The sequence below is a fragment of the Nyctibius grandis genome, chromosome 1 (genome assembly GCF_013368605.1).
Source record: "Nyctibius grandis isolate bNycGra1 chromosome 1, bNycGra1.pri, whole genome shotgun sequence".
NCBI classification, from domain to species: domain Eukaryota; kingdom Metazoa; phylum Chordata; class Aves; order Nyctibiiformes; family Nyctibiidae; genus Nyctibius; species Nyctibius grandis.
This window is the reverse complement of record NC_090658.1, coordinates 104,698,385-104,718,744: the sequence shown is the minus strand read 5'-3', so window position 1 is coordinate 104,718,744 and position 20,360 is coordinate 104,698,385. Positions and strand designations below refer to the sequence as shown.

The window sequence follows — 20,360 nt, the reverse complement described above, 5'->3', positions numbered from 1 at the left end:
GTTTGATTTGTGGTTAAAGTAGTTTCCATTCTACTTCCACTGTAACAAATGTATTAATTCAGCTCAGACTTCCTCCTTCTGGCAGCCCTTTTGCAGTAAAAAGAGAAATTAGAAGTTCCAGCCAAATACCATACCTTGAACTGACCCACTTCAATACATAAACACTTTTACAACATGTTTATTCAGGTGTAGCACTTTAAATTGGTTTAAGATGTTTCCAGTGACAGAGAGCCCAGCAAAGGCAAGAGAAGAACTGAGAAAGTTAGCAGCTATGGAGCAGAGTAATTGGCAACATATTCTGAACAATTTTGATAATTACTTTTTTGACTGCAAGGTAAAACTATATTTGTTGAAGCTTCTGATTTCATTTTAAATGGCTTTTCAGTCTTGCATTTAATTCTTATTTTCATGTGTTTGAGTTACTATTAAATAATTCAGTAACATTAATTTCTATATGTTCCAATCTTCTCTTGCAAATCAGATATGAAAAACTGTACGGACTATTCTCTATTCATTGCAGCATGGACAAACTAGCCTCTTACCACAAAGTTCCAAGTTTCCCCTCATTTCTAGAGGGAATATTTTTACTATTTTTCTTTATTTTTTGTTCCAATGACTTTCAGAATTTTAATTTTATCTGTAAAAGATTAATACCTTACTGGTGGACATTTTAAGAATACTGTTAGATTTATATGCTGAGGGCTGTAAAGATGTGTGGAGGTTTTCTGAATTTAAATCTAGTTCTCTGAATTTACAATGGTGGATATTGTGTGCGAAGCAAAATACCCTTCAAACCAATGTGAACTCCCTTTAAAATAACTTTTAATATTATTAAGTTTCCTCTGGGTTTCCTTTAAACTTCAGCAATGAGATGGCTATTAAGATTCCACAAGTTAAAGCTTACTTGGTTATTCAGGGTATAGAGATATACTATAAAAAATTAATCCTGTAACCCACAGCCTTTTTACACACAGAAACAGCTTATGTGACTTTATTCCTTTATTTGCTTGATCTTTTAAGCAGCCAGCCTGAGTTTTTAGGACTCATTTGTTCAATTCATGAATGGTATATGCACTGGATCTGCTTCTGGTGCAGTCAACAGGAAAACTTTTATTGACTTCTGTGGGTTCATCATTAAACTTTTCTCTCTCGGTTTATCATATACCTTAGCTTAACTGCAACTTTCAGAAGATGAAGCAATCAAAATATACACTGCCCTTGAGACGTTATATTTCTTCTGAGGATGATCTCTGAACTGTTTGGTTTGGAAATTCAAACCACATATGTTGTCTCCATTTCAGGTTGCTTCTGTGCAAAGGAGAGTTTGCAGTTACAGAACTTCTATTATCTTTTATTAAAAAACAAATTGTGCGTGGGGGAGGTTTCCTTCAGTCTAAGAACACGAAGCTTTGCCGCTTCCTGAACAGGAGGTATTTCAAAGTATCCTGCTTCTGAAATGCATCAAGCTTTCTGCCACAGCAGTAGCTCCATCTGTGTGCCATGGTCTTGTTAGGTAGCCCTCGCCTTTGCTTATAGTATGGATTTCAGAACACAGTAAGAAAATTCTTACCGTAACCTGAATTGGCCTTTGTAATGAGAAGCATTCATGGGCTTCATTTTTAGTAAGTGGTTTTAGTCTACCGTTTCTTGTGTGCATTTAGAAAACTCTTGGCTTCGATGACAACTGAAAATCCAGGTCTCTCCAGCACACAGTTGTTCCACGCTGTGGTATTAGAGCAATATTTTCTAAAATCATCTGAATGACTCAGGCTGACCTGCTTAACTACACCTTCCCTCAGAGCCTCACCCACATGAAACTGGTAAAACCAAAACAGCAAGCTGTGTCTCTGCTTCTCTTGAGCATCTCTGAACAAGAATTGAATGTGGTCAAGCATTTAGAAAAATGGGTTTGGTTTTATACTTCCATCATGTCTTTAATTCTGAGGATTTCAGAGACTTTTCTTCAGACTTTAGAAGAAAAGAAGAAGAAACTGCAAGAAACCAGCAGTCAGCTGGCACCTGCTCCACAGAACCTCACCACTGCAATTGCCCCTACACCTAGGGAAAAAAAAAAGCATAAGAGATGGACTTACTGTGTGCGGGGACAGTCCAGAGCCTTTGTATTCCTGATATTCTGGCACGCGCTTCTCAATCCTCCTACGATAATTTATTATCTCTTCTGCATATTGACAAGTATATTTGGAGACTAAGACTTATTTAAAGCATTATGTTCCAAATCTGCTGAACTCCTTAGTCTTTATTCATATGATTTTGAGTCTTTGGCAAGATGTATTTGTTTGGCTTGGCATTCAAATTTATTTTTGGCTTTTATTCTATTTGATAGTAGAGTGCCCTTAGCAGTTTGCATAAAGGGTTGTATGGAAGTGATGGTTTGACTGACTGAGCTGAATGAATATTATTTGCCTTTTCATGTTCTGTCCCCTTATAATAAAGGAATCATTGCTGCAAAAATAACTGAAGTCCAGCTTATAAAAAGGTCCTACCTCGACAATCCTGATGATTTTGTTCTTTCTTTTTTTAACCACAAAATAAGAATAGCACTCAGGATGTTAACTGCGGAACTATTTGCTGTGTCACTACGTCCACTTTTCTGCTGTCTCGTGCAGTCATATCACACAATTCTTCTCATGAACTGATCAAGTTCTATCTTAAAAGTTCATTTTCAACCCCAGCTGCTCCAAATGGAAATGCAAGAGCCCTTCAAGCTTTCAATAACAATCTGTCTCACGGTCGTGACCTGGAGACATCGCCTCATTTTTCATGACATTCAGAAAGCTGACTTTTTCTGAGATAGCCAGTGTGGATGCCAACAACAGTGGTAAGATTTGCGACTTGGCTGTCTCTCCGCAGGCAGTATATATTTTACGTAAGGCATTGAGCAGACACTAATTTTGCAAGAGCTTTCAGCCATTATGCATCTTGGCCAGATTTACACTGGCAGCACAGGTCAATGAGTGATTCCAAGATCCATTATTTTTTCCTGAGTCATCGGACTGCAGCAAACCACTCATTTTGTTATGAAAAACAAGCACTTATTTACTTTCAAAAGTGTTCAACAAGCCACAAAACACATTTTACAGATTAACCACTACTGCTAGGTCACAGTAGTTATTTTGGTAATAATTTTATATATTTGTAGATAGAAATGAAAGCTTTAATGATGCTGAGAATTCATTTCTGGTTTGCTGAAAAAAAAAAATTTCCAATGCCACACCTATGGTTTCTTCCTTGTGGGGAGTGATATCTGAAATGAGGATTGGGAAAGTCCTTTTGGAGAAAGACCCTGAGTAACAAGGTCCAATAACATCTAATATTTGAGCAAAAACTGTCCTGAGGCTCTGAGTCTGAAAGCTCACAAAGTAGTTTTCAAAATTGGATAGAAACTAGTGTAGTTTCTCACGCCTGAACAGTGCTCTTGAGAACAATGAGACTTCACAGAAACAAAAGAATTGAGGTAGAGTTTGGCGACCAAAGCTAAAATGTAGACTTATTTTAAAAAAAAAAGGAGAAGAGAAAACCTAACAACACAAATGTGACAGTCCATATATAAGACATGCTCAACACTCCAGCTCCAAAGTATTTTATACTGTCTCCATTGTATCATCTACATAAAGTGTTACACAAACTTTTCCTTTGGTGGACACATTTATCTATATCAACATAAAACATGCTCTTGAAACAAGCTTCATGTGTTTTATTAACTCATTTTCTCCCTCGAGGCTTTAAGGAATTCTGAAAAATGGGTGGCCTTGGATGGTCTGCTCTGCATTTCCTAGGCTTCACAGCTTTTGTCAAAACTAAAGCTTTTGTTTTTAAAATCTTACATTTTGTTGGTTCTTTTCAGTTCAGTTGAAGGAATTTTGTGTATCTTTTTGTGTTGATTTTGGTATTCATAAAGCTCTTGAAGAAAGCACTTGGGAATGTGTTAGGACCCATGATGTGCTGTAGAATGTGGCAGTACCATGTATGCTTACACAAAAAATCAGATGTAATCATACACAAATACACTTGCTAAGTACTTGATTTATCCTTTCAATTTAATGTACTTAAACTGTGAATGGTTTGTGGGAGTCCTAGGGCTTTTCTGCACAGTTAAAAATGTTTTCAGGAAGATGATAAACGAAGGAGAGATTAGATTAATTGTTCATCCACCAAAGAATAAAATGGATAAAAGTCTTCTGAATGAAACGAAACACTAATGCTATTATCTCTAAAATATTGGTTCTGAGAAACAGATGTATCTTTCATCTGTCTGGGGAGCAGGGTGGAGGGGGAGTTGCATAGCTGTACAGCCAGGACCAGTATGCACCAGTATGCAGTGGTGGCAGGAGAAGGTGCAGGAGCCCATCTCACCTCCCTGACCCTCCTGCTGAAAGTGTGCCCTTACTAACAAAGGATGTGTTCACATCTCTTGCTACAAGCAGGCACAAGAAAATGCTGACTATATTTCTGACCCAGCTGGAAACAGGGGTTACACCTATCTGAGTAAATTGAAGAGTGCCCAGGAGCGCTCCCAGCTGCTGGAGCTGGGTCATCCACTCTGCTCAGGGTGGGAGGGTGCTCCTTGTGCACTTATGTCCTATGCCAGCTCCACTGCAGGGTCCCCAGCACCCCAAGGCAGTGCTGCAGGGACCTGTCCCAGAGGGGCAGCTGCCATGGGGTCACCCTGTTTTGGAGATTGAGACAGTTATACCTCTGGCTCGTTTCACACCACAGTATCCCTGAGCATGTTTAATTTACTAGTTTAACTTTGGCCAAAGTCAGCTCTGAACCAGAACTCATGTAGCTGTACTTAGGCAGTGCTTGAGCCCAAGCTAATAAAACCTGCTGAGGGGCAGGATATATTAGCTCGGGTTCAGTGCTGTGCTAACATGGCTATATGGCTTCCAGATGGCTCAGAATTTAGTCAGAGTTATGGCCTGCCAAAGTCCATATATATATCAATATAAATATATATATCCTAAATTCCCCAACTGTAAGGACACTAATGAAGGTGAACTCACTCCTGATACTTTGCCTTGTAAATACCAGATCCACCAAGACACTTAAATGTAACAACCCAGCAGCATCCTCCAGAGTACCCAATGGCTACCATGGTCATGTAAGTTAGGTGCCAAGGTTGACTGGGGACAACCTCGGGACGAGATTGATATCATTTAGTGTTGTAAAGGTGAGGCCAAGGCCAACGTAAAGTACGCAGCCAACTACCTGTAGAAGCCAGGATGCTGCCACAGGTTGCTATGGGTTGAAAGCAAGCCAGCCACCCTCTGCGACATAGAGAATGCGGCCATGCTGCCTCTCTGAAGGCTTCGTAGGAGAAACAGACCTTGGAAGGCCGAGGCTGAAAGGAGGGGAGGCTAAAAAAGAGAGTGTGTGTCTCTTAATGTCTCCCTCATCGTCGCTGGAGAAGGACCTCATCAATCCTTCCTGCAGTATGTAGGATTACGAGGCAAACCCCCTTCCAGGTGACAGATGTCGAAGTGTACCCAAATACGTGCTGGAGAGAGAATTGTCCTTCCTCAGGCTTCACTTGGATCAAGGAACCTATTTCTTTCAAGTTTCCCTTTGCTCTGAGGAAAAAAAATGCCTGAAGTAAGAGTCAGAGTCAGGGAGCTGAGGATTCTGCTGCCTGCCCACCTCAAACAGCAAGAAAGCCCAAAGAAACCTTCCATAGGACTATGTGGTAACAGAAATCACCTTAATCAGCTTAGGTTTTTCAAAGTTACCACCAGTTTCTTCCCCTCTGATGTGCAGGCAGATGGAAAATAACTGAGAGCTGCAGTAATCTAAGAAAAGGCACAGAACTACATGGCTGTGGGTGCTACCCAGGATGTTGTATTGAGAGCTGCATATTTGGAAACTGTTTTATTCTGTGGATCATCAAGTCATCGTTACACGTTATCTTCCTCTCCCATTTTCTGTAGACAACACTAGGCTCTCTTCAGCAATGATATAAACAGTAAAAGGAATATTCTTGCAGCTATTTATACTCCTCCAGTAAAAGTGATGTTCAAACCTTTGCTAACTTCCAATTATAAAAATGTTGAATGTTAATACAAAGATGCTGATTCACTGGAACATGTTTTAAGTCTTAGGAGACATATGGTATGTATACAGGAAAAGCAACACGGAGATTTTCGGATTGTTTCTGCACCTGCATTGATTTTATGCTGCAATTCATCTAACACCCCCACTTCCATCAGTGTGAAAAAGATCACCTCTCATTTTAAACACCACGGAGAGTTTTGGTGTCAAAAGGAGGGAATCGGCCAAAAGGGGATGCTGCAGAATGTTGAGGAGACATTAAAAAAGAGAATCAAAAAAACCTGATCCTTAATTTACCACAGCCCCAGGGAAACAGTGCATTATATGTTGACAGCTTCCATATGTGTCATGCAAACCTTTATTCTTACTGTTCAAAATAAAACGTCCCATTAAGAGAAAAAGTCTACATTTCATGCTAAAATGAGGCGTATGATACCAAATACTGTCTTAAAGAAAAAAGAAAACACATTCCAATGTCATGTGGCTTTTTGTACTTTTCAGCATTTTCAAAGGGGGAAAAATATGAATTACAACAACCAGACGTTCTTCCAAAGTTGTTTTTGTCACACTGTTATATTAAATAGTTACAAATTTTTTTATTCCTCATGTAGACATTATTATTATTTATTCACCATCTTCAGGGATCACCAAAGAAACATAACTACAAAAGTAATTGCCTAATAAGTCACTGAAAGATAACTGTAAGAAAGATTACTGTTAATGGTAATATTAACAATATAGTAGCACTCTGGAGCCTCAGTAATTGTTGGCAGCCCATTTTAAAGGTGCTGTATGAATAAATCTAAAAATTAGTATGTATTTACAGACTTGATTATCCAGAGCCCCAGTGCAACACCTGAATACCTCAAACAGGGATCCTCTGACTTAACAAAATCCCATTTAGTTTAATGGTCTGTTGCAATGGAAAATTTAATGGATCAGGTCTTATCATAAATGTCTCTCCAGTTACGGGGGCAGAACTCCTCTACCTCCCATAAACTCAGTGAACAGCTGAAGGCATGAAGAAATGTGCTTCAGACCTGCATGGCCTAAAGTTCGTTTGAGCCAAGGGAAGGTTTTTCAGTTGATTTGAACCAGTCTCTGAGCATTCATAGAAAACTGGTTAGAGGGAAGGTGGGTGGGGTTCTCTGGGTTACAAACTGAGTCCACTACATACTGAGTCATGTATAAAAATTCATGTTCCATCTGTACACAAACATGTCATTCAACTGCTGATGTTTCTAATAGCTTCCAGAAGTAACAGCAACCCAATAAAAATAATCAAATCCTTAAGAGCAAAATTGTAAGAGCATGAAAGGATGATTTTCCTTATGCTAAGCTGAAGTGGTATAGCACAGGTCTTCCCTATAGTTTTGAAAACTTTAGTCCCTAGAAGGGCACTCTTCTTGCACGAATAAACTGAAAAGGGAACAGAAAGTGAGGGAAGAGGGGAATTCCCTCCTCACTCAAGCAGCTGTGTGGAGAAATTCAAATAAGTGAGGTGCAGAAGATAAAGCTGCCTGTGGCTTTGGAATTTAAAATAGAAAATTATCTATCACCTTTCAGATCTTGGGAGTAGGACAGGGGAAATATTTACATAAACTGTTCTTTTACAATTTCTTCAGTGTATCAAGCTAAAGGTTTCCTTTTACCCATACAAACTTTCCTGCTGTTTACTGAACGGATATAATTTTGAGGCTAGAACCAACAAATTGCTGGTTCCAGGGTTTCTTAATGAATGCCTTTCATGGATATTTAATTTTCAAGAATTTCTGTATTTGAATCTCCTGGAAAAAAAAGTCAAGGATGGAGTTTATTCTGGAGCAGGAAAGCTGGCCAGAAGCCAGTCCACCTAATTTGGATGCCTGACTGAGGTGTCACCTCTCCAGAATTTTAAGGGCTTAAAAATGGCCTCACAAAACCAAGCTGCCTAACAGAGCCGCTCCCCTTAAAGCTCGAGCTCAGGTGCGGTGCCTTTGAAGGCTGGTTGAACGCAGCAACAATGTGGTCTACTCTGCATTGCTGCTTCCCTTTTCCACTGACTATATAGGCAATATTAGGTGTAATGGCCATTCACTCTGGTTCAAGGCTGCCAACTCCCTTTTTAAGCATCATACCTAAAGGAGGACAGTTTTTGCCTAACTTTCCAGCAGCCAGAGCACTTGCTGAAAAAGTATGAGAGGCTTTATTCAAAGCCCAGCTGAGCCTGAGGCAGAATTCAGATCAAAAACAATGAGAAAATGTAGCCAGAACAAATAAAGAAGAAAAAAATATTAATCCTTACACCAGGGTTTCTTCTGCTACTCATTAACATTATGTCAGTTAAGGTTTAGATTAACTGGCATCATAGATCCCTTGACCTCTGACATAAAAAGCTTTTTGACAAGAAAGAGCTAAATCTGAAAGTTTGATTGTAAAGAAGTACGGATTAAGTGAACCATCACAGAAAAAAACGTATATAAGTCTCTTTTTATTAGTTTCTAAAGAAGTCTAAGTAAAGAACATTTCTTCTAAAAATATTATTTTGCATTGAGATGCATTTTCACTTTTTAATGAAGAGCACAGCTGTGAATAATGTAGCAGACTAGTAAATTTGTACTAAAAAACCCACAGCTCTGACTTCGGTTTTGATAGCGTTCTTTCTAATTTTCAGCTAATCAGATTTTTCAAGACTTCATATTTTTAACCTATTTCAAGATAAAAAAGTTTTGAAATTAATTTTTTTTCAACCAATTCCCACATTGCCCTATTGTTAACCCTTCTCCAACTTAATTCCCATGGTTATGAGGTACCCCATGAACTGTCCTGAGGTTTTTTTGTACCTCTCTCCATGCTTCAGCCCAGAAAGATCTTTAGAAACTTTCTAAAATAAAAATTCTGCAAATCTGCTTGAGTTCTCTGAATGTAATTATCGGTGGAAGAACATTAAAATGGAACTTCATTTTGTATGTAGGAGCTTTTATCCCAAACTTTATTTAATTTAACTTGACTCAGTTAGCTTTATAATTGCCATATTCTACAGAATTAAGAATAATAGAAAGCTGGCAGACTATAGCTATGGCAGGATAAGACTTGTGTTCTTTGCTTATAAACTCTCAGTGAATTGTCACCCAGTCAAGTTAAAAAACACCCGTCCAGAAAAGGTTTCCAGCAAGAGACGACAAGGGTATATTCGGCATTACGATCTACAGTTACGATCTTACCGTCCCCGGTTTCAGCGCAGAGTTGCAAGCCCAGATTGTTCTGTGGATTAATCACCCAGTGATTGCTGGTCACAGTAATGTCAAACACAAACCAGCCCACATCAGAAGCTTGAGCCTTTCTTGTGTCTAACAGGAACAAGTCTGCGTCCCTAAGTTAAAGAAAATAGAGAGTTAAGGCGTTCAAATATTATTCTTTTTTTTGTCCTTAATTTCCTTGCTGACAATAACTTCCTGGCGTCCAAATGAATAAACCTTTGACATATCCTCATCACGACACGGTACAGCATGTGCTGTAGCTAACATGGAATTGTTAAGTATAATACAGGTATTTTCCCTGAGAGACCTTTCTGAAATGAGCCTCAGCATGTGAAAACTACAGCTCTGGAAAATCTGAAAAATCCAGCTTCCTGATATAAATACACAGAATATATAATTGAGGCTGTGTGTAAACTATTCATCTTTCAGTACTAGAATGTCTCAGGAAGATTAACTTTTATAAACTATTCAATGTACAAGACAAAAAATGTCAAAATCACGTTCCAATTCCAACTAAAATTCAAAGGCACAGTGTTGCTAAAAAAATCCGTTATTAATAACATATGACAGCAGCTATATCATGTGAAAAAACATGAATAGATGACAGTTCAGACAGTTTCATATTAGTACAGATGTTTAGAAAATAAGTCTCTATATCAAAGTAGAAATTATATATCTATTCAATAATGTAATTATTACATTTTAGCCCTCAGTTCTCTGGTATATCCTCAAATTTGTTCCCATGAAATCTTCCAGTAATTCAGAAGGGCTGCTCAGGGGAGTTAATATAATCATGTTACTAAATGTTTAGCATGGATCGTTTATTTGTTCTGTTTTCACGTATCTCCTGACACAATTGGTTCCAGAACCACATCTGTATTACAAATAATTTACTACAATGACCACACTAAACCCAAGATATTTAACTCTCATCAGTTTCGTTTTACATGCTTCTACAAAACAGCATGCATTATTAAAAACTGTTTTCAGCATTTAGCCTTCTAAACCTAAATCTATAGTTATAGAAACTTATTTCTTTTCTGCCGTAAATAGTAATCAAAACAATAATATATAAGAAAAAATATTTTATTCTAAATTTTGACTGTCCAAGTCAACTAAAGACAGACTTGGCTTACGCAGACCTTGGAATCCTATTGTTACCTTACAGACAGCAGGAATATATGCTTAAAGAGGTAAAATAGAGAGAAATAACAGGCTTTGTGTATAAAAAGTGGATTTAAAATTATGATGGTCCTGTCACTGTATTCTTATGTTGCTTAATCACAACGACATCATAGGAAGTTACTGGCTTATCTAGACTAAACACTGTAAATGCACCTAGAAGGTCTAATACTGAAAAAAACATCTCGTGTAGTGCTTGAAACTGTGGTTGTTTAACACTCAGGAAAATAAGACCAAATGAGCTATGACAAGCATATGTTTACTTACATGTGAGAAACATCTGCAGAATCAGGCTAAAGAGCTCAGAAATTATAAAGGAGGGTTTTTTTAATAAAAAAAATAAAATTGGAAGGGGTTTCTTCCAAGTCACCTTTTTTTCTTCTGTTGAAGGATAATCTTTTGCTGGGCTCTTATCACTTCCATTGTAATAGAACTGTGCTAATGACCACACAAGGAGAAAACATACATTCTCCCTCTGGAGCTAACATGAAAACAGTCTTGCAATTCAAAAGAGCCTGACCTGCTATGCTAGCACTGAACAAATTAACAACGTACCACAAGCTCATAAATAGTACTCTCTGGAGTCTTAAATACCAATGGTTTTTTCTAATAAGCAGTTTTATCAGAACTTTAAAGCTGAAAGGTTTAATTCTGAATGTGACAGTCTTTAAGATGTTTATAAATATTTCTTGTATCGCTCAGTAGATTTAATAGAAAACTATAAAATTGTTTGGAATATAAAGTATCACAATATCACAGTGCTGTGATTTCACATGTGTCTTTTCTCCTGACAGAATACACAATCATTTTCCCATATAGATTCTGTCAGCGTCAAACTTTGCTGTGACTGATACATGTTCTCAAAAGTCAGGATGCACAATGTCTCATATGCCAAATCAGAACAGGGCACTACTAATAGTACAGTCCAGAAATCCCTAGAAAGGACAAATTTCGCCTATGGATCTCTCCTCAGTGTGACTTTATTATTTTGTACTGCAGCAGAAGCTCACACCAAACTGTCTTTGGCATTGATATGTCAATCTTCTTCTCTGCCTTCCTACAAGCATAATGATGTGGCTAACGTAATAGACTCAAAGAGGCAGATTGTTCTTACCCATTAACTCAGCAAATGAACCAAAAATTAGATGTGGGTAACTAGAGAAAACTAGAACTGATTCGCAAGAACACATATTGGAACAGAGAAAATGTCTCCAGACCAATGCTAATGATTTAGCCCACATATCAACAATTTACTACAGAAATTCAAAGATTTTTTTTCATAATTTATACAAACACAGGGTGAAAACCTGAACCCTGAGAAAGCAGTGAGAACTCTGGGATCAGGATTCTCCCATTAGCTGGTGTCATTCACTCAAACTTCTCATCACAATTTGTGACATTTTTAATTTTAAAATTCTCCTTTATTCTGTGAAAAGAAAAAAAACAATCCCATTTAAAATGAAAAACAGCTGCAAATTCTGGCTCTAATTTTAAAAAATATTTCTATTTAAAAAATAGCCCACAACACATAATAAAAAAGTAAAGCATTATGTCGTAAATAGCCTGAAATGCAACAGTGAACACATTCAGGCAGAATACAGCTGATTGGTTTTACCTTTATGGGGGCTGTTTAAGTTTAGTGATCTCAGTCTGGTCCCAAACGGCCAGTTGTCTACAGCAGAAATGCTACCACGGTCGAGAATTTCAGCAAAGAGGCTTCAAGCAGAACGTCTAAGAAGCTCCAAGTCTCCTGGGTCACTTAATGAAGTAAAGGTGGAATAAACCATCTATATGTTCCTTGAAACCCAGCAAAGTTTTCAACCAGATCAAATCACGTTTACTATGTAATAGGCCATCCCCGTAATGCTGCTTCACCTCTTGCCTCATTCAAGAAGGCTGCTTTAGTACCTTAATGCCCCTTGAGGATTCCCTAATGCAGGAAGAATCCTTGGGGTTTAGTTAAATTAGTGGCTAGCTGCCACCAGATCATCAACAAGGATTTGGCCTGTTGGACTGCATTACTTTCCTCATGAGAAAAGATCCGGGTAGGAGTACATTGGCAGGGCTGCGTAGGAAAATTTGCCTTGCCATGGGCTGTGCTTTATACGCTTCCTTAGAACAAACAGAAAACTTCAATCCCAAAGACTGTAATTTCAGCAAACTCTGAGCAAATTCAATAGACACACACTTCAGCGGCCATGCTGCCACAGATACAGAAAAATGTCCGAGACTACAACATAATCCTTAGTCTGCAACTCAGAAATCCTAAACCGTGACTACTCCTTGTCTCAAAGCACAACAGGACTGCATTTGGGATTCCAGAGCCCTGTCAGACACCCATGTTTCCCATTCAAAGCAAAGAAGGGTGGAGAAGCAGGGTCAAACCCAGCAGTTTTCCTGTGGTATGGCATGAGTAAGGAGTGTGGGACATCACAGAATCACAGAATCATAGAATGGTTTGGGTTGGAAGAGACCTTAAAGATCATCTAGTTCCAAACCCCTGCCATGGACAGGACACCTTCCACTACACCAGGTTGCTCAAAGCCTCATCCAGCCTGGCCTTGAATACTTCCAGGGAGGGGGCATCCACAACTTCTCTGGGCAACCTGTTCCAGTGTCTCACCACCCTCACAGTTCTCTCACCCTCACATTTTGCAGTTGCAGCTTCTGAAAATTTTGCACCTAATATCTCATGTACGTATGTAGGACAAACCTGAGGTGACAAAGTCAAGAATAACACTGATGAAGTCTGGGCTCCAAAGCAAAAGCTGTGGCTATATTGCAAAAAAAAAAAAAAAAAGCCATAAAATATTCTTGGGAGCTTTTCTGTCTGGAGGTATCAAGCAGCAGGTGGGAAAAGTTCTTTGTTTCTAATTCGAACAGTGGAGAACTTGTGGTCGTCTCCCATCCTGTCCCACAGAGGCTTTTGCCTCTATATACTCCATATATGAGTAGAGACTGGCAAAATCAACAATAGGAGGGAAACAATCTACACGTGAAGTTTCTGTAGTTATACTGGTGAAATCAAATGAGTGGTATATAGTTTCATGTTCCCCTTTCCAGCACCATGCTTCCATCAGAGGACATGGGGATTTATGTTTATAAATGGAAAAATAAAACTTTTATAAGTTTATGTTTATGTACTGAAAGAAATCAAGAGCATTCTTTAATGGTTTCACAGAGACAGTTGCCATTTTAACAAGTCAGAAAATATTAAAGTGTGATCTTGCTTCAGAGTAGTAAGCAGTTTTGCTTTCTCTAAAATAGCATAGAAACCACTTACTGGGAAAATATTTTAAAAAAGAAAAAAAAAGAAAACATCAAATAGATTAGAAAAACTAACTTTTCCCATTAGTTCTTAAAAAAAAAATCTGTTGAGTTTGCAGGTGAAGAGCTTTCATCACCCTAGCCTTGACTTATGCTCTTTAAAAAGATATGTTTTTTTCCTTCCCGTTTCATTTCTTCCTCCAAGAAGTTTATTTTAGAACCTACGTCAAAAGAAATTTTGCAAGCTGAAGACAGGGGTAAAAAGAAATCCTGCACTGTTCTGTTGCTGCCCAAATTTACTAAGAAAGTATTCTGGAAGGATGAGTGCTTTCCCTCCTGTTGCTTCTGCTCCATTGGTATAAAATGACTCCCTGTTTATAGCCATGAAAGTTATAGAACTTGACGTTCAGATATCTCACCTGAAAGGTACAAGCTCAAGTTTCTGTGAGCAGAAAAGATATTTGAACTCTGGCCCAGCCTTCGAGCTAACTGGTGATGGGGCATTTTTTCCTCCAGAATACTCTGCAAGATTAGGCTGCCATTTTCTTTGCTTTTGCTAAACAGGCCCATGATAGAAACGTTTTATCTGTTCCAAGATGAGGGAGAGTTTTGTTTGTCTAAAAAAAACCTTTTTTTTTTGTCCACTTTTCTGAGAAAAGACATAAAACAATTTACTTTCAAAACCCAAATTTTGGGTCTATGTAGCTTTTTTCAGAGGCATACTGACTGGAAAAGGGGAAACATAACCCCCATCTTCAAGAAGGGAAAAAAAAAGAAGACCCAGGGAACTACAGGCCAGTCAGTCTCACCTCTATGCCTGGCAAGATCATGGAGCAGATCCTCCTGGAAACTATACTGAGGCACACAGAAATCAAGGAGGTGATTGGTGACAGCCAACAGGGCTTCACCAAGGGCAAATCATGTCTGACAAATTTGGTGGCCTTCTACAACAGGGTTACAGCACTGATGGATAGGGGAAGAGCAACTGATGTCATCTACCTGGACTTGTGCAAAGCATTTGACACTGTCCTGCATGGCATCCTTGTCTCTAAATTGGAGAGACATGGACTTGATGGATGGACCACTCGGTGGATAAAGAATTGTCTGGATGGTCACACTCAAAGAGTTACGGTCAATTTCTCAATGTCCAAGTGGACACCAGTGACAACTGGCGTTCCTCAGGGGTCGGTATTGAAACCGGTCCTGTGTAACATCTTTGTCGGCAACATGGACAGTGGGATTGAGTGCGCCCTCAGCAAGTTTGCCTATGACACCAAGCTGTGCAGTGTGGTCGACATGCTGGAGGGAAGGGATGCCATCCAGAGGGACCTTGACAGGCTTGAGAGATGGGCCTTTGCAAACCACATGAAGTTCAACAAGGCCAGGTGCAAGGTCCTGCATGTGGGTCGGGGCAATCCCAAGCACAAATACAGGCTGGGAGGAGAATGGGTCGAGAGCAGCCCTGAGGAGAAGGTCTTGGGGGTGATGGTTGATGAGAAGCTCAACATGAGCCAGCAATGTGCGCTTGCAGCCCAGAAGGCAAATCATATCCTGGGCTGCATCAAAAGCAGCGTGGCCAGTAGGTCGAGGGAGGTGATTCTGCCCCTCTACTCCGCTCTCGTGAGACCCCACCTGGAGTACTGCATCCAGCTCTGGGGCCCCCAACATAAGAAGGACATGGAGCTGTTGGAACGAGTCCAGAGGAGGGCCATGAAGATGATGAGAGGGTTGGAGCACCTCTCCTATGAAGACAGGCTGAGAGACTTGGGCTTGTTCAGCCTGGAGAAGAGAAGGCTCTGGGGAGACCTTATAACAGCCTTCCAGTACCTGAAAGGGGGCCTACAGGAAAGCTGGAGAGGGGCTTTTTACAAGGGCATGGAGTGATAGGACGAGAGGGAACAGTTTTAAACTGAAAGAGGGTAGATTTAGATTAGATATTAGGAAGACATTCTTTACTGTGAGGGTAGTGAGACACTGGCATAGGTTGCCCAGAGAAGTTGTGGATGCCCCCTCCCTGGCAGTATTTAAAGCCAGATTGGATGAGGCTTAACTACTTTGCCTGGTGAAATCTGGTAGTTTATCCGGGTCTTGCAAAGACTTGGAAATATGTCACACACAGAGCTCTGCAAACTCAGATTCAGAGATTTGCTCATGTGTAACGTCATATTTGTTTTAATTTTCAGTCATGGTGAGCAGCATGTGTTAAGTGTGCATATGTCATCTTAAAGTCAGTGCATGACTGTTTTAATTCTATTCAGCAGAACATGAAAACACATATAAAAAAACATGCTCCTTCAAATATAAGCAAAGTTGAATCATCTATCTGACTTTAAGGAGCTAAATGAATCTTGGCTGGTAGTACCTCAGTGTCAGCAAATGGTGCATTTCCCAAATCCAGATGCTTAAACTGTGCATACAACCCCACCATTTGCTCACTGAGAACACGAACCCTAACCCTTTCTGTGCATGGGCTGATTTTTTTGGTGAGATTGGATATATAACTCTCCATAAGCCTGGAATAAATTACATTGAAGATAGATAAGTTTTATTCTTGCTCAGTATTTGTTGTCATTGCTAGGAACCAGTATTGCACAAACCGCAGCGATAGCAATGATGCCTTACCGAGGGTACGCTTACGATCAGCTGTTGTCTCCCTACTTAAGACAGAAACATGAGAAGTTATTCAACACACGATACGTTCATGCCAACATGGTACCTGTTTGGGTACTCCTTGATGATCTGATATACACTAATCTGAATTGTTTCATTCTCAAAGCGGCTGTTGCTTCGGTCCTTGTATATCCGGAATTCAGCTGCTGTCACTGCCTCTCCGTGCGGGATTTGAGTAAGGTCAAAGCGAAACTCTTTGTAGTGCCGTCGCTGGTGGGAGAAGTCCTTGTCCCTTTCAACTGTGAGAAAGAGTTGAATGTAAATTAAAGAGGTGAAACGAATGCCTGTTTCCCATGATTAATGGAGCGTTCCCTGTGCTGGGGAGTAAACAAACAGCACAACATAAAACTGTGCAAATAATAAAACCACAAGCCCAGACATACTTCCAGTTAAAGGAAATTCCACCAGCCCAGTGTCTTCAGTTCAAAAGAAAAAAAAACCTCAGTGGCTTTTATACAAATTCCAGAAGCTGGAGTGGAAAGAATATCAAAAAAAGCTGAAAGAGGGCATGTTGTAAAGTAACTAGAAATATGGACAAACTAAAAGCTGTGAAAGGATTTAGGACTTCAGTGTAGTCATAAGCACAGCAGTAGTAATGTCAGAGCCATAGCTGACTCTGGAAAACACTAATTGCCACTAATAACCAGGCAGATGAGAGGAATGCTGCTCATTTCCACTTAACGTAATAAATTCTGAAGTGGTGCTGAATTGAACTGTGACAACGATATATTTAAGAAGCAGTTACATCATATAAATTAACACATGTTGTACTCTAACGGCATAAGCATCATCTTGCCAGTGGTCAGAAGAAGGAGCCATGAATGAGGGCTGAGTGGTTCTGGCACCCCCGTGGCAAAGGGAGCACCGCTCCTGGACTGAGAAGTCCCCTCAAATGTGCTGTAGGTGGGCAGGTGCAGCTACCACTGCTTCTGGCACTGCCACAATTTAAAATGAAAAAGTTAACCTCATCATTGCTTAGTTCAAGATTGCACAGAATTCTGAGGGGGAGTAAACAGGATTTTAGTTTATTTGAGTTTACAACTGATTTGGGGCTAATTCCACTGTCTGCTGCAGTTCTGACTCTGAGTTAGGAGCAACTTTTGCAATGGAATATGTGTTTTGATGTGGCAAGGGAACCTACAGGCCACAGTACTGGCTGATGACCATCTCATGGGATTAATACTTCAGATTTTATAGATGTGGAAAGGAAAATGAGCCATGTTTTCCACTGCCACAGTGTGCAATGTATCATTGACCTGTGAAGTAGCTGTTCTCTGTGAGAAGAACAAACTTCTCACTTCTGGAGAAGTTCCACCTGCCTCATGAGATAGGTGCTTTGCTTTACTGACGGTGAACAAAGCCTAAAATGCTCAGAGCCGGGATTTGGTTTGGATAACCGGCTAAATATTTATGACCGCACCCAAGTCCACTAAATGCCCCCTCCTATAATCCCTGCTCTTTTATTGCGTTTTAATATTAACAGTCCTTGGATCTGAGGAAGGAACAATGTCAGTTCTGAAAAAGTGCATATTTAGATTACTAAATATTACATGTATAAATAATAAAATGTGTATATAATTACAATATATATGTACATTTATACTTATATGCTCATATATATGTGTACACTTATGCAATTTTGTCTACATACGCAATGCGTATGTGTTTGTATATGAGTATAAATATATATAAATATTTATATATAAACCTGCATATGTGTATTATTATAATGTATATGTGGTCGTGCAAAATAGAAATGCACTAAAATAAAAAAATATGTTTTGGGCTTGCCATATAAGGGTACAGTTACAGACATATTGAAGTGAAAGCTATTGAAGGAAAAGTATTGACATTATTTTCAGGGCAGTAGTTACTAGTTAATTCACCTGTGGCCATGTAGGTAGTCCCTTACAATGCACTTCCCTTTCACCCTTTCAAAAATGTAAACTATCCTTGCTTTCATTAGCATATTTTTTTTTAAATGTACAAATCTCTATTGCCTTGAGAACCACCGAAAATACAATATATAGGCTATAAGAACACTTCATCTTCAGTGAAAATGAACTTTCTCCTGGCTGACAAAAGGAAAATTGCCTACTAACTGTGAGGTTTCCTTGGCTCAAGTGTGTATTTATCTTACATAGGTTTGCCTTCGTACACTATGTAGAAAAAGTAAAGCAGAGAAGAGGCAGAAGCATGTAAACTGGCTGCTCTGTACCTGAAGATGAATGGGCTGCTACTGAAGAGAAACAGGATACAGACTATTTAGCAGCTCCACTGCCCCATTCTAAACTGGGAGATATATACAGAGATCTGACTTGAGGTTTGGCATTTGTTTGCCTTTTTTTTTTTTTTTTAATGTCCATGTAAAGCCTTTCATTTTGGAGAGAACTTGGCAGAGATTAGCATATGCAAATGCACTGAACCGGGGAAGATTTTTCTGGTGCAAAGAGTCTGCTGCAAGTTTCTAAGGTTATAACTCAGCATTTTGAAGCTAATGTTGAACAGATATGTCAATAACCTTTACATGAAAACTATATTAAAGGCAGACTTAATGTAGCAACCCTTTCTGATATCTCTGGTTAGTATTTCCTCAACAAGTATTTATCAGCATGTGTGGGTAACTAAGCACTACTCACTGTGAGTAAGCACTGGAGAATAAGACGCTGAATAAAAGGTTTATATGCCAGTACTCTTGGCCTGCTTCATTTTTATTTGTGTTTGAGGTTTCCTTTTGTCTAGTTTCTTACAAGTGCCTTCTGATTAGTAACATTGGTTTGGAAACAGCAGCTCTCTCCCTATATGTTATAGTTTGGACAGAAACCTCTACAATACCCTGAGGTAGCATCAGTGGGGTTTTCTCAGGACCACTCACAACTGCTGAAAGGACACTGATAGCCGCTTCCTGACCGGCCCAGAATTATTACAGCTCACACAGATAGTACTTATCGGTGTTTCCATGTATACCCAAGGAAGAGACAGTACTGCCATCTGAAAGGGACACAAGTTCAAAACTTCCTTGGGTTGAGACAGCATTTACAGGCAGACCAGGACTTGGGAGTAGCAACAGCCTGCAGAAATGAAGGGCTGTAGGAAGCAGGCACTGAGTCCAGGGGAAAACCCTGAGTCCAGGGACGTCCCTCTCTCCACAACAAAACCAGAATCTCAAACTGCAGATTTTCATCAGCCAACGTACAAAACATAAAAACAATTTTTACAGATTTAGACAAGTTAAGATCTCGCATTACATAGTAGACTGAAAAAAAGGAGTGGCTGTGATGTTGCAATATTGACTAATAACTAGACCAATAGCCAAGTTATAAAAGCAAAATGTTATCTAATGATATTGAGAGTTTTTATACCAAAAATAATACACAAGTCTTGATCTAATAAATGCCTTGTCAGGGAAGACTGTGAAAGCTCATTAGGGTATCTCTCAGGACATTTACCCTGCTGAAATGGCATGAAGTGTGTGTGGGGGGGTACTGTGGCTCAAATATTTGTATTTCACATGCGAGAGCTTTTCAACACTGGCAGCCTGAAAAATACAGGTTAAGATTTTTAAGTGTTCAGTTCTTCCAGAGCGGTTTCATGTCATTCCAGCTCTGCTCAGTTCATCTGCCAAAATGCATCTCTGTGGGACCGATCACAGCATCTAAAAACCGGTTGACCAGAAAATCAGGAAGTCCTTTTTTAACCATTGAAGGAATATAATTTTTCTAAATAAAACTAACTGAAATATTACAGTTAATGCTGATTAGAACAAAATTCTTCATTTGCTCTCATTGATCAGGATTCTTAGCATCAACTTTATTAAATGCTATTTTTATACCACCTGAAACTAATATATTCAGCACTATGGTTACATCAGACAAATAGTGACTCAGGGGAATATCACAAACACCTGTGTGTAAGATGGGAAAGAATGATATTTTC

At 39.3% G+C, this 20,360-nt stretch overlaps 1 protein-coding gene across 1 annotated transcript in view; it reads right to left on the bottom strand.

Annotated features, from left to right (window-relative positions):
• Positions 1-20,360, bottom strand: part of BMP5 (bone morphogenetic protein 5) — a 55,985-nt gene that overhangs the window by 15,648 nt on the left and 19,977 nt on the right. Inside the window, exons 2-3 of the mRNA XM_068402656.1 lie at positions 16,471-16,663; positions 9,270-9,418 (exon numbers count right to left, since the gene is read on the bottom strand). Of these exons, the coding sequence (XP_068258757.1) occupies positions 9,270-9,418; positions 16,471-16,663 (342 nt within the window). The remainder of the gene's footprint in view (positions 1-9,269; positions 9,419-16,470; positions 16,664-20,360) is intronic.